General features: G+C 33.9%; 1 protein-coding gene across 6 annotated transcripts in view; it reads right to left on the bottom strand.

Moving 5' to 3' along the window:
* Positions 1 to 2,280: 2,280 nt before the first annotated feature.
* LOC134534986 (transcriptional activator protein Pur-beta) overlaps positions 2,281 to 15,338 on the bottom strand; it is a 92,541-nt gene continuing 79,483 nt past the window's right edge. For all 6 annotated transcript variants that reach the window (XM_063373770.1, XM_063373769.1, XM_063373772.1 and 3 more), the window contains one exon: positions 2,281 to 14,992. In XM_063373770.1, the coding sequence (XP_063229840.1) occupies positions 14,843 to 14,992 (150 nt within the window). In that variant the 3' untranslated portion in view covers positions 2,281 to 14,842. The remainder of the gene's footprint in view (positions 14,993 to 15,338) is intronic.

Raw genomic sequence — 15,338 nt, 5'->3', positions numbered from 1 at the left:
AATTTGTGGATTTTTAGGATTTAAATTAACGGACTAATAAAACTGAAACTGAGATTTTACGTTCAGCGTGTTTCACCCAATCCCTGCCAGACCTAGAAGAAAAAAGGCGTCGACCGTTAGAAAATGACTTAACTGAGACGGGCTTGTAAACCCATAATTTGTAATTTGCTAAATTTTTGATATATATATTTGCATGTTAAGGTGTGTCAATTTTTTGCTAGATTTCGCCTATGTTAATTGGTATTTACAGCGGTGATACGCCCGGTGCGTATCTATATTTGTATTTGTATTAATATGTTCTTATATAGGTATTTTTAATGCCTTTTTGGTAATTATATTTAATTTTCGGAGCTCCGAAGTATATGATCAAATTATAATTTTTTGGGGGAATTGTTAAAGTAATTTTTAGTATTATTATATAGCAATTTTTTTATAAGTAGTAATAGGGTATGTATTTTATGATGGATGCGCCGATTTGTGATGAAACGATTTTATGATATATATATAAAATGTTGTCATATATATTTTGCGTCTTTTTAACTTGCTGCCTCCTCTCACTGTTCGCAACCTTATTAGTATTTTTTAAGCCTGCTATTAGTTTGGGTTTTAATATTTTTTTGGGTTTACCTGCGCTCGCGGTACGGGGCAATTTACTGTGTCCCGGTTTGCGGAAGTTGTTTGGTTTGCCCTGGGTTAAGGTCAAACTTTACAGTACAATGCGTAGTACTAAATTCAATGAGTGCGAAAGAGATGCATCGACACGGGCCGACGCGTGAAACAAAAGATTTTGTATGAGTAATTAACATAATGAGTGCCATTCGTATGTAAACAAACAAACGTTATAAAGAGCTCTGTCAGTGATTAAAAAATAGTTGGTGCGCAAAATTTTAGATAAAAATGGAACATTATAGTGTGTCTGACACATGTAATGAATGAATCATAGATCAGATCTCAACCCGCTTCACCGGCGACCCGCCCCCGCGGGCTGCCGCCCGGGGCGGGCCGCCCCCTCCGCCCCACCCACGCTACGCCACTGAGGGTTTGTTAATCACTTACAGTTGTGTTGGCTCTACCGGTAGTGAAGACATGTTCGTGGCTTCCACACTAAGGGTGCTTTACCAATGCTCCCAAGCATTACAGTCCACCGAAGAAAGTAAGCTTAATACTATTTATTCATAAGACAGAACTATTTGATAAAATCCACTCAGAAAGCCAAAAGGTTAATGTGACAAACTTATAATCCTTAAATGGTTCCCTTTTAATTTTAAATATTTGAAGGTCTTAAATTAATTGATATTACTTTCACATGCGTACACTGTTACATACTAAGAAAACCAGTCCGAACTAGGTTATGCCCTGATGAACTCATCCGCTGAGCAGTTCTGAACTTACCACACCAGCTAGGGGAAAATCTAAAAAAAATTCTTGAGCCAAGATTTTTATTCTTGATGAATATTAAATTATCTTGTTGTAATAGACATTTTTAGAATCTTAAATCACTTCATTTAAAATGTCCGCACAAGCCGCCAAACTAAGTTCACAAAGAGCCATCAAAACAGCCAAATTCAAAACCTAAACTGTGCCCTCAAACAGCTGCACTTGGGAATGTCTTAAGGTGCGTAATGGCATACATAATATTACCACAGCCATTCTGAACTGCTTACATATTTCAATAGATTTTTTGTTTTGTGTGCAAATTAAAAGATTCAGTATAATTTTTTTTCACTCTAATCAAATTTTATTATATTACGAATTTTGCTTGCCAATACATCCTTTACTGACAGTAAATGTATATATAATGTTGTTAACTTTGATTTTCTCCAAACTGGACAACAGAATAATCTGCTGTAACCCCAGTGCTGTACATCTTTTAACTAATATAACTTAAAAGTTTTTTAAATACCACCTTTACAAGAAAATGAGTAGAAAAATTAAATTTTAAACGATTTGAACGAGAATGGGGAAAAACCACATAACACTACTGCCAAACAAGTTGTTTCATTAAATTATTCTCCACAATTCAATAAAATTGTAAATGCTGTTGTTATAGCCCCACATTAACCAATATGTTGTAATATGGTCCACATAATAAATGCATTTTCCTGTTGAATGTGAGATTTCAAAAACTTCAGCTTACTGGTTATCTGTGCATGAACATAATTCCATGCATATCAGAAATAAAACCAACAGGAGCAAAGAATTCAAAGGTATTAAATAAATTCCACAATTGGACTCAAGGAATGTATTTAAATTTTTAGCACCAGAGAAAAACATCATGCAGAAATGATCACCGAATTTCATTTATTTGCCTTAAAATCAAGTTCAGTATGTAAAGTGTCAGGTAAACTAGTGACAATAACAAATAAAAATTCTTTTCATCAACTATGTGATAGCATTTTTTTTTCTTTTTGTAGTTTTCCAACTCTACAAATCTTGTGGCAGAAGAGTTAAAGTGACCAAACATGCTATTGTCTAGGTAGCCAATAAGAGAACGCTTGTACAAGCCACTTGCCTACAACGACAGGTAGAATTAAAGTATTTTCATAATACTTTCTTTGTAAAAAAAAAAATTAAAATCCACCAAAGGTAATGTCAGTGATGAAAATACTGAAGTAAATTTGGGTTAAAAATGTGTTTAAACTTAACTAGCAACTAAATTTTATTTTACAAAATTGACATTTAGATGGCCTAAGCACTTCTCTTGTTACCTTGGACTAGAAGGTGAATCACAGATCATCATTCACATGTTCAACAAGGAATTGCATCACATTGAATTGTGTGTGGTCACTTTAACACCATTTATACAATCCCGCATGGTTCACAAAATAGAAACCACAGCAAAATACTGCACATGCCCTCTCCTGTCTAGCAGAAAATCTTGAGATGGCCAATCGGTCCATGGGGCCACCAACCCAAAGTTGATCACATCACATAATAAATGAAAACTGTCACATTTGTTTCTAGAATTCATAACTCAATACTAGCGACAAATTCACATCAAACACTGCAGGCAGAGAAAGACTATTAATATTTTACACACTTCACACTATTTAATATATTGAATACCTATTCTGTTAGAAACCCACCAATGGCTAATTACTAGGGGAACAAACTTTAACCAGAACACCTGTTACTGGTGCAGTAACATAACTAAGCATACTTGCCAATCAGGTTTAACAATTGCTTGACTGCGTAAGTTCTTGTGCAGAGTATTGTACCACCCTCGGGTAAACTCTATGGCTTGGTAGAATCTGAATGAATGTGTGCTGCATTTTACGTTCAATTATTTGAGTGTGCTCTGATGTAATGTCGCAACCACGACGCGCTCAAATATCCAAGAGAACAGGCTTGTACAGCTGGTGACAGCTTCCCAAGTCCTCAACGCACCACATGGACCGATGGCCTCACACTGTCACAGGAAGAAGCACCGAGAAGTCTGCACAGCAGGAACCCCGATGCCAGACGCATCGCCGCTACACCAGTTTAAGCTTAAAGACTTCGAGGATGTCGTGCACTGGGTTCTTAGAAAGGCACAGGAAGAAACTAAAGTTTCCAGACACATCTGGCGAGCTAGCAAGCTTCGAATGAGTGAATCAAGTTCTGCGAGCAGATTGCGATAAATCTACCGCGGGCTCGTGCGGTGCAGGCTTCCGAATGTGCAGATATTGCGTTCGCAAGGTCATGCCTCAAGTTTAAAAGCAGCAGGCATTACAAGTTTCCTGTCAAGTTCACTACAAAAGTAACAAATTTGAACTGTGGCTGCACATATTACAGCAGCCAGCAAAAAAAAAAAAAATATATATATATATTTTTAAAATTCCAACAAAGATAAACACTACAGCAGGATACTGCCATGAACATAAAAATGTCACCGACATTTAACAATTTTAAAAGCCATTTACCATAGATGCAAATGAACCACCTCTAGTTCACCATTGTTACATCACACCAAGCATTTTAATGGGATCACATCTGCAAAACATAGATTCGCCTTTGTAATAAATACAATCCAGCAGAATAGTAATAGTAATTTCCAGCACACAAAAATTCTGCATTTAAGACAAGTCTACAAATTTTTGGGCGACATTTTTTTCTTTTGAAAAATTACGTATCTGTAGAGTTGCTGTAAACTTAAATAAGACTGCTTTTGTTTCCCTCAATCTCAGATAACAAGAATCTAGGACTTGACGGCTCTCATGAACAAGCAGAAAAGATGGGGTGAGGGCGAGATTTTATTTTGCTCAATGCCCTTTGCCTGGAACTGTCCACCAACAGTTTTATAAACAAAAATGGGAAGGGGAGCAGTTTTAACTACTTTGCTTTTAATTTCTGCAGCACAGAAAAACAGACCATATCATAAAGCAAAGCACGTAAGATATAGAACACCCACGTGGAGGCAATAATTATGGATACAAGGGTTAACGATGGGCTCAAGAAAGTAAATTCATTATAAAAATAGATCTTCCCATCCTTCATACAACAGCTGCTTAAGTACATCAACAACACAAGTATCAGATTTAAGATCTTAAAACTTGTATAAAATATTCATCTTATATACAGGTAACTAAAGCACACATTTGTACGTAATGTGTGATTAGCACATGCTTTATTATTACTTGCAGTTATTTTTTAAATATTTAAATGCTCGTACTTGACTTCAAAACACACATCACATCAAGGAATCATCCTTTAGAGTATTCTCCTACTTGATAAAAGATTGGAACAATTAATTATCCCTGCAGTAATATGCTATTTTATACTATGAAGAGCACTCTGAACTTGGTTTTATAATTTGTTTATTTTCTATAAATGGCTTTTAAAACTATCTGTTTTGATGACATGAAATGCAACACGCAAATAGTAAGTAATAATTATTGATGGTCAATGTTTTGAAAAATACATCTTTTATAAGCTTAGTTGTGATATTGCTAAACAAAGTTTGGCTTCTGAATACATTGCCTGCTAGCACTATGATTTACAATGCGAAGTAAACGTCAAGGCATGTCTGTATTGCACGCATTCCTGCCACAAACAATAACATACAAGGTAGGCAATAGTAGTTTAACAAGAAAAATGTTGTCCATTTTTACACAACATTTCAATATTTCTAACACACGCTATCAGAAGAATTAATAATAAAAACAAAAATCCCATTTCATTTTTTTGTATTTTTTACCTGTAATAATAGTCTGTGTTTTGTTTTTATCAATCTTCTCACAATATGGAGTTATAGCTTTCCACCTTGCAGGGGAAAATGGCAGTGTATTTGCTAAAGAAACAAATCGAGAAATCTTTTTTCCTTTCACTCATACACAGGCCCCATATATTGTTGTTATTTTATAAGCATTTTTAAACACTGGTAGATATGTTCTTCCTTTCAAATCTTGTTTGCTAAAAACACAAAATAGATGACTGCACTTTCTGCACTTGGGTAGCCAAAACAAACAAAAACCACACCCCATATTTTTTTTTGCATTTTTTTTGTTTGGCTTGCTTGCTGAATCTTGTTAACATTTAAACTATCTTAAGAGAAAAAAATGTTTTTCTCAAACACTTAAAAACACTGTGACACTTTTAGTCTTCATTTGTTTTTATTTATATTTAATTTTTTTTTTAAACTAACTCACACAATAGATTTTATTCCTGCAGGTTACAAAAATAAAAACAGTTAAGTAAAGACATTAATTGACTAAAAACAAAAGAACCACACAGCTGTTTTGAAGTCCCATATCACAGATGACATGCGTCAATCCAAGGGTACACACACCACCAGAAACAACTGCTCCCAGTCCACAGACAACACATGATGCTTCTGGATTTGAAGGTTAATAACATTTTTTCTTTACACCCATCCACTTACTCAACTGTAAATTCCCAAATTTGCTTCCCTAGGCAAGAACATAAAAATCAAACCAAAAACCATAAAGCATATCGAGAGTTTTGAAGAGTTGTTCATGTCAAACACGCTGCCACATCTACATAGTAGGAAACTACACCAACCCAACAATTTCCAATATAGTTTTACTTATATAAATTCTCTCATGTTTTAGAATCAGTTTATGTTACTATATAACTGAAAATATCCGACAGACAGGGCAAGAAAATTACTATGAGTACTGTTGCAGGTCATAGTAAGTTTGATATTGCCATTCACTGCCTCGCATCTAAAATTTAAAATTATCCATATACACACACACACACAAAAAAATAATTAAATTTCACTGTGGGAAGATCTAGAGAGCACTTGGGCACATTTTAGTATAACTTTCAAAGAAGTTCTCTTAGCACTTACAGTTAAAATGTTCTGCGACATCATTGTTATAGTTCTGAAAAATACACTCGTCTGCCCATTAAGTTTATGCATATTAATGCCTGCTATATGAAACAAAAACTGTTGAATAAAAAGATAAGTAATTCTTCTTGCTACGTAAATGTTTGATACATATGTACATTAGAACCCTTTAACAGTAAAACAAGACTAATTTAGAGGGAAAGAAATTAAATAAAAAAGAAGCATTGATTGATAGATTTCAAATTACAAATAAAAAATTTTAAACTTTAAGTATTTTATTAAGATATATAAAGGGAGAGTTATTACTTTAATGTATAGGATTAGCTCTGTTCCCAAAATTTAACCCACTTAATTGCTGGTTGGTCAAAAACTAGGTATTTATAATTTGTTTATCGCAGTAACAATCAGGTGAAAACAAAATGTTTGAATATCTGGTTTGAGTTCCTTTTTCTTTGATTTTTTAGTTCTTGTTAGGGATGTGCGAGTACCCGATAATTTCGGGTACGGTTCGAATCCACAATTACCAGAAACTGGAATCGTACGTACATGGATTCAAACAGTATTACGAATATTCACAAAAGTTATAAAATAATTTAATACGGCTCAAAAATACTAGCAGCGAAAAATAAAATTAGGCTACTATTACGTATGTATGTATTTATAATATGATGTATCAAAGAGATATGTAAATTAAATAATTAACACAGTGACATTAAAAGAATTTCGAGATTTCCAGAGCTTAAACTATAATTACGAATTTCGAGGTATAGCAAACTATAAACTAAAAACAATTACATACCTACAAGAAAAAAACATCTTGGCTATTTATTGGAGAAAAAATGGTTTCGTTTGCTGAAACGATTATAAAACTGAGATTTCCCTGTGTCCTGCAGTTTATTACGATTGAGTTGGAGAATCGAATATGTTTTGGTTTTCATATTTTAAAGTGTTTATTATTAATTAAGTTTACATAATTATAAACGTTTCAATCTCAGTGTAAAAAATAATTGCCAGTAGTTAGAGTTAGAAAAAAGAGAATACATTATTTTTAAATTAATCAATTATTTTTAATTATTCTGTGCTTAATATTCGGAATCGGATTCGTATCTCAAATATTGCCAGGGATTTGAATTGAACTGAAAATCCAGGATTCGCACATCCCTAGTTCTTGTACATTCACAAAACTTACCTAATGAAAATACATGCTGACATTTTTATTTCACACAAAAATTGTTTGGATCGTGTTTCTGAACATTGTCAGAATATTTTTGCCTTATGCAACATTGTCTACAAACTAACTGCAGAGAAGAATCACGAGATCACAAATTCATTGACCAACAAACAATTCTTAAGTCATTTTACAGTACGCTGCAATATATTATCACAGATGTTTTCAACCTTAATCAGGTGGGCTACTACATTTTTGTTCATGCTAACACCATATTTAAATGTACGTTCTTAATTAGCTTTTCAGATTGAAGGAACAACATACAACTTGATATCAAGCTCTTAACCTTTATAATTGTTTGAGTTTTGAATGTAACATAAGTAATACATAACCTAATTACTTGGAAAAGCTGAGCTACCGTACTGACAAAACTAATGACGTCAAACCAAAATTATAAGTATTGCCTAATGACGCTTGACTAACTGGCATAAACTTCAGCATTCGTGAGGAATGGGAGAGCATGTGGTGAAGACACCTGGCTGGTGAATCAAATGGTCCAACAATTCTCAGGCAGTAAAAGGGAAACATTTCTCTTCTAATTCACGACTTGGAGTTGGGTCATCTTTATATACAACGTCAAGGGCTGAACCAACATTGCCAAGCGTCACAATGACACAAGCAAGCTGTCAATTACATCCCTACACCAGAACCCTGGGTCATCAAGAGCGCACAAACAAACTGGGGCGTAACGTCTCGTCAGCGAGGTCACTGGAGATGAACAAGCGATGAGACAAGAGAGTGATGGCATGGGTTCGACAAAACAAGCGCAGTTCATTGCAATGCCAGCCTCATTCTGAATAGCAAAGCCACAGCCCTAATGAAAATTTGATTTAAAGGACTTCCAACCAAAAGGGTTAAAAAAAATACCAGAAAAAGGTTTGTGTAAAATTCCACCTTGTAATTAATGAATGGAAATTTTTCATTAAATGTTTTCCTATGCTATACACAAAGGCTGAACATGAATACATCTATGAGCATACAAGATAATCAATGTAACTAATGTTTAAGAAAACAAACTTTTAAAGATGGACTTTTATAACAAAATGTTCAAACTCTGATGAGACTGCAACAGTACACATTTTTATAATTATTTTTATTTAATAAGGTATCAGTATTAATATGTAAAAATAAAAAATGAAAAGCTATAATTAATTTTATTTTGTATTCAAGCGTAAAATTGAAAGAATTCGATACACAAAAATTTCCACCCTAAAAATCAGAGCATCGTATTTGTCTATGCACTGAATATTTAGTCCAAAAATTTCATTGTAACTGTACAGTTAAAAAAAAAAAAAAAAACTGTCATTACTTTCTCTGAAAAAATATTATTTTCCTCAAAATTTTATAACATTCTCCAATTCACAGTTTTAAAATTATTAATAGTAATTAAAGCTGATCTTTCACATAACATAAATTATTATTTTCAATACACAGTTCAAGAAGTTACACAGTAATAACAGTAATAACACTAGACCGAAAATGTTACCTCTTCACCCAACAACCCACACAGCAACCTGATCATGTGCATCTCGAAGTTACAACTAGTTAACACGTTTTACTTCACACCCTCCAACTACCCTCACAACTGGCTTTCCTAACCACAGCACTATGCGCTATTTTTTTACTTTTTCTCAATATTTATTCAAATCCCAACAACACACAATATATATAATATATACTTTTACAACTTTGTAAGAGGGGTTTCTTTTAAAACAAACCAATTTAAAATGCCCACTAAAGTATCAATTAAATATATTATGTATTTCTAAAATGTGTTCTATAAGCAGTGACATAATGGACATGTTAGATTGGTTTACAAACACATTTTTTTTTTTTAAAGTCTTGCTGCAACCAATACAAAATTAAATATTTTGCACGCACTGAGGCATCATAAACTGAGATGGGTCAAAGGCACACAGAATGTTCCTTGTTGGAAAATAAGCCAACTTTAATAACTTCTTCCTTAATGTATTAATAAGTTAGCAAAAAAGCATAACAATTGAAATTTATGACTAATAAAAATCTCCCTACCATCCATTTCCACTGGACTGATAAAAGCCCAAGTAACCTGAACCATCCGAGAAGCAGCTATTTATTGACTTTTTTCTTAGCACATTTTGCAGCAGATGCCTGATAGGTAGAAGTATGTGTAAAGAGCATTTTTCAGCATTTTGCTTCAGAACTTTGGCATTTTGTATTTTAAAAAATACACCATTTATTCCACTCTGTCCAACAGTTTTCTTTACATCTTTCCATCTTAATCCCAAACTTTACCTAATGCTCAACATAAACTATTTGGCTACAGATAAAACAAACACTATTACTGTTGCCAATGCTTTGGAATGTGCTGTCAATCTAAACAACACTGGTGAAGCACTTACAGTGTAAGAAAACAAGCTATTGGGGGAATAAAAAAAGCTTTGATAAATATTTATGCAACAAAAATTACATTTAATTGGTTTCGAAAGAAACAAGCATCTGGGTGGAAAATTTAATGGAAATTATCGCTCTTTGTAAACTGACGTAAACTTCTTAACATTTCTCAGTGTTCAAATTTTAGCATACAATAACAGGTAATTGAGCATTCAAAGCAATTTGCTATTTTTACATACCTCTACTAATAGGTTATTATCAGTGAGTAATTTCTATAACAAGATGGTGTTATATTTTAGATTAACTCACTATAAAAAGTTCTCAGATTCCAAATTATCTTTAGGTACTTTCATTTTTAAAATCTAAATCAACGGCAGAAGTGAATATAACACCAAAAAAACCTATACATATAATCTTGAAAATATATTTAATTCTTTGCACAAATCAAGTTAGGATGTTGGAAGTGATAACACACTACTGAAAAAGGTATTCAGTATTCATTTACTGCTTGCCTTGATGTACGTCTCAAGTTCGGTGACTACAGTGCGTGCAACTAGTTACTTTATTAAAATGTTGTCAGTTGCACTATCATAGAGAAAGTTACAACTGGCATGTAACTACAAGTCTGGCAAGACAAATTTAAAACCTTTTCAAATGGCGACAGTGGAAAACCCTATACCCACTACAAACACACATGAAAAAATATAGCGTTGATTGTTTTTACAACATATGAATGACAAGCGCTACGGATGATTAAGAAAGATTACAAACTCTCTTGCCAATCTTAATAAAACAAAATCCACCCAAAACATTTTTTTTTGCCACATTTTAACTTTTCATGATGGAACTTAAAAGTATGAATACCTGGTTCCCGATCACCTTGTATTATTTATGCATGCTGTTCCAAACAGTTTTGAACAATATAAGGACCTCTGCTACAGACTGCAGTTGACGTGCACTGAATTATCTGTGACAAAGACCTGAACACAGCCCTTACTCAAGTACAAAGATCAATTCAAACTTCAATACAAATCTTAACAATTTTCTGAAATAAGGAGTTTTTTTTTTGTGAGCTAAGTTGATGGTGTGAATTTAACTAATCAAAGATACGTGTCATCTGGAATGTTGCATAGATTATGCTAAATAAATATTTAGAAATGCTAATGTTCAGCTGTTTGTCTTGCACCGCCACTGGGTCAAACCTGCAGTTCAGTATCAACAGAACCCTCAATTTACACTGCATTGATGGACTAAGAAGTCCAGATAACCTGTTCACCTCTACACCAAAGCTCTCCGACTTTCATATCATAAATATACATTTATATTTTTTTTTATCCTCACTAAAACACTCTCCTTTAATTCTTTAAATAATGCACAAAAATTTCCATTACTTTTCAAAATCACTTTTAAATACATTAACTTAATTTTTACATTCTTTTACAGATTACTTTTTTTGTAATTTTCTCATAGCTCAGGAATGGCCAGCCACTCCTGTAGAAAAACCCAACAACATTACGACACAGATTCGATTAGCATAATGCTATGGTGCAATGACTGGTTAAATGTAGAAACTGTGGTGCAACATGAACACAAATATATGTCAACCAATCTGCACATTTTCTGGATGTGAACGAACGGCATCAGAATAATTTTCATACGCTGATGCAATGATCCACCCACTGATTTACTGATATCTTCTTTCATCACGTTTTAAGGAATACAACGTACATCACAATGGACAGTTGCAAACCTACAACACTATCGAGAATTATTGGCTTAATTCAGAACCAACAATCTGTGTTCATAGTGCATTTCCAATTTCTCGAAATGAAGATGGGTTTTACAAGTACAATAATTTCAATACACTATTTACATCGACAAAAATATATAAATTAACTATCAATACAGAAAATAATATGAGTCTGTTCAGTTTGCATTATCTTACAAATAAACCACCAAGGAAAACTTGACTCAAAAGCAGCAGTGCACATTCCCGTAACTTCACGCCAACCCAAATCCATTAAAACATATATACCCGCAATTACTCTTCTTTAAAAGCTACATGCAATTCTATTTCTATGCAACTAGTTAAATGACAAATACGTAGGTTAAAGAAACTAAAGTACAGCATACAGCCATCACGGGCTTAAATTCCGAGCAAACTGAACAGAATCACATTTCAAAACGGATAACACGACCAACAGGAAGAACGGAAGGAGAGGGACACAGAACGTCAACACCATATTGCGCAGAAGTGGCCTGTTCGTGGAGGCATGGTGGTCACACAGAAAATGCGGTAGATAACACGACCAACTACTTTACTGCCAAAGTTGCAGTAACATGATAGACTGACACAGCCAAAGTGAAAAAAAAAAAAAAAAATATATGTAACATCTGTACAGTCAACTACCCAGGGCAAATAATTTGAAAATAACTGTACAAACCTACAATTACTTGCCCTTGTTACCTTAACAAAGGAAAGCAACTTTGTACACTACCCCAGAAGAAAGAACAAACGTGAGGTATGAAGAGAACTTAAACATTAAAGATAAAACAAACACAATCAGAAAGCTGTGAATGCTGAGAAATGTGATGCTCAAATCTGTGTGAAAATCATAATTATTCACTGCTCACGCTATGAAACACGTTCACATCACAGTTTCCATACTGTGCATTATGCAAAGAGAAGCCGTAATTATTTACTGCCCATCGATACAGCCAGTGTGAAAGCAAACCAATAGCAAATAATCACAAGCAAATTCTACTGTTTCCTGAAAGAACACCCTTCATTATCAATACAATGCAAATTGAAAAAAGACTGAATCTTCATTCACCCTTGCAATACCTCATAGCTGCTCATCACCAGACACAGTACTACCAACACGGCAACCAACTGCCAACTAGATGCTCAAATTTGCACAATTCTCCGTAATTGAAAAGTTCAATGAGATTCTACTTTTATTTCCAAGAAACAACCATTTCCAAACATACTTAATTCTGTCATGTATGTGGTGCCTATGCAAACTACACTGCACATAACAAATACTACTAGAGAAATACCTCTATCAAGCAGTTATGACATTCAGCTGCATTCCAAAATCAAAGGCTGCCTCAACCATCTTTCATTTCAACTACATATTTACTGTTCTACTTCATGTAGGCTTCTTTTTTTTAATACTTTACTTGAAACTCATTACCCAGCAAAAACGAGATGTGACAAAACCAAATTATTTCGTACACTACTACAAATATTATCAAAATATTTTTGAAAGAAATTTCTGTTGGATTCCTGTTCTTAGGAATGCATATCCAAAGGAACCACAGTTCTAATATACCAAACTAAATATATGCTGTAAAATGCTATAATCACAGTTGTTTCTTGCCACCTGAATGATCAATTATTCCTTACAACCAATTAAAATTACCAAACTTGCTTTCCAAATTTTAATGCCCTCTCATAAAATTGTACGTCAAAACACACTGCCAAATACATATTCTTGAACTGTGGATACAAATTACAAAATTGAGCACAGTATAAAAACAATAAAAAAAATATTGTGAAAAAACACTACAAATTTATAAGCAAAACCTAAATCAAGAAACTTCACATTAATTCACTGGTTTAATTAAAATTATTAACATTTTAAAAATAAAAAAAAATGTCGCACGAGCTGATAGTTTAAATAATCTCATTTTAAGAAACTGTAAACTTCAGTTACATTTACATTAATACAATAATATTTGTAACCTTTAACCATGGCAGCTATAAGATGCATAATGATGATGCAGACTAGAATAAACTTTCAATGCAATGCAATGCAATAATAATCAACACATAGATGCAACTGTGGGCTCAGCTCTACGAAATTATAAAAAAAAGAAGAAAAAAATAGCAGACAAATATTACTAGTACTTATAACTGCTATTTTGATAACCAGGGTCACAATAATGGTGTTGATTCGTCCTCTGACACAATCGCGTGGCATATCCCAACTCCATTGGCTAGCGTGGGGTCGACTGTAGCTTTCACTACTCGGAACATTGGTCCAGAATTTTAATATTCATATACAGTCCAGCTTATCAACAAAAATTTTTTGTCTTAAAAACTAAAATTTTTAGTTAACATATATTATCTATTGTCATAGAAAATAATAACATCTTTGTCTACCCAGGACTGTCCAACCCGATTAGCCTCGAAGGCTGCATTATAACAGCATCAACAATTCAAGTAACATGTGTTTCTTTCATGCACATATTTTTTGTCAATCATCACTAACATGACAGCAGCAAAAGAAAAAAAGAAAAATATTTAAGCGTTTTTCATTTACAAGAAATTATTACACAAAATTTATTACCGTTACTAAAAAAGATATTGTAGATTTTAACACACAATATAGGCAGGTCTTCTTTTATGTATATATATACATATTATATATAACAATTTGCTTTGAAAACTTAAACATACGAAAAATTACAGCCATAATTGAAAATGCAACAATTCAGCATTGGAAATTGGAACTTGCGACAACTGTTTGTTATAGTCTGCAGCTTCAACTAAATAAAATATACATATATCACTCTTTTAAGAATTTTTTGCACTCTACGCCCATCGGCATCACATTCCCCGCAATCTTCGCATCTTCTGGCAAGGGCTCTTCTCACTCTTTGGCCAGCAATTTTTTTATTGTTCTATTTTTGTACCTAAACTTTACAGCAGCAGTTATTTTATTTCCAAACTCTTTCACACAAACAAACACACAAACACACCCTCACAGTTTAGTAACCATGTTTTCTTGTTTCCTAACTTGAAATCTGAAGAATCGTCGTCAATATGTAGTCTCTGTCCCTCTCGCTTACATGTTCTAAAACTCGGGTCCAGTCGAGGCAAAGCTCACTGTCGCTGGATGGAAAGTGTTTGTGTCAATGCGATGGATCTAACAACTCGGGCCTCACTTGGTGCTGGGACCGCTGTCCGGCCCGCCGCCCGTCACCTTCTCTCCACCCTCCTTCATTTTCTCGCAGTAGTCGGCGAAGATGTCGCGAAACCGGGCCCACGACTTCTCTGGCACCGTGATGGCTGTTCGGAAGTTGGTTTTCACCTGAAAACATCCACATCAAGTCCAGAAATGTTGACAAACCAAAATGGGAATTAATAGTTATCCAAGACAATGAAAGAGTCTGAATTAAAATTCCCAAAACAGGTTTTTTTCACGAAAAAATCTGAATGCTTAATAAACTGCAATAAGGTAAGCCCCAGCCAGCAATTTCTTCCTTTGTAATTGGTGGCAATTTGAAAGAGAAGCAGTTGGCCTTATTTGGTTGAACCATTCAGGACACGTTTTCTTCCATACTGAACAGCTGTGATGTGTGATGTAAGTAGGCATGTACCTTAAAGAAACTCAACCAATTATGAAACAGACGATGCTACAGTATTTTAACTCTCAG

The sequence above is a fragment of the Bacillus rossius genome, chromosome 8 (genome assembly GCF_032445375.1).
Source record: "Bacillus rossius redtenbacheri isolate Brsri chromosome 8, Brsri_v3, whole genome shotgun sequence".
Classification (NCBI taxonomy): Eukaryota; Metazoa; Arthropoda; class Insecta; order Phasmatodea; family Bacillidae; genus Bacillus; species Bacillus rossius.
The sequence above is the reverse complement of the archived record's forward strand: the minus strand, read 5'-3'. Positions and strand labels throughout refer to the sequence as shown.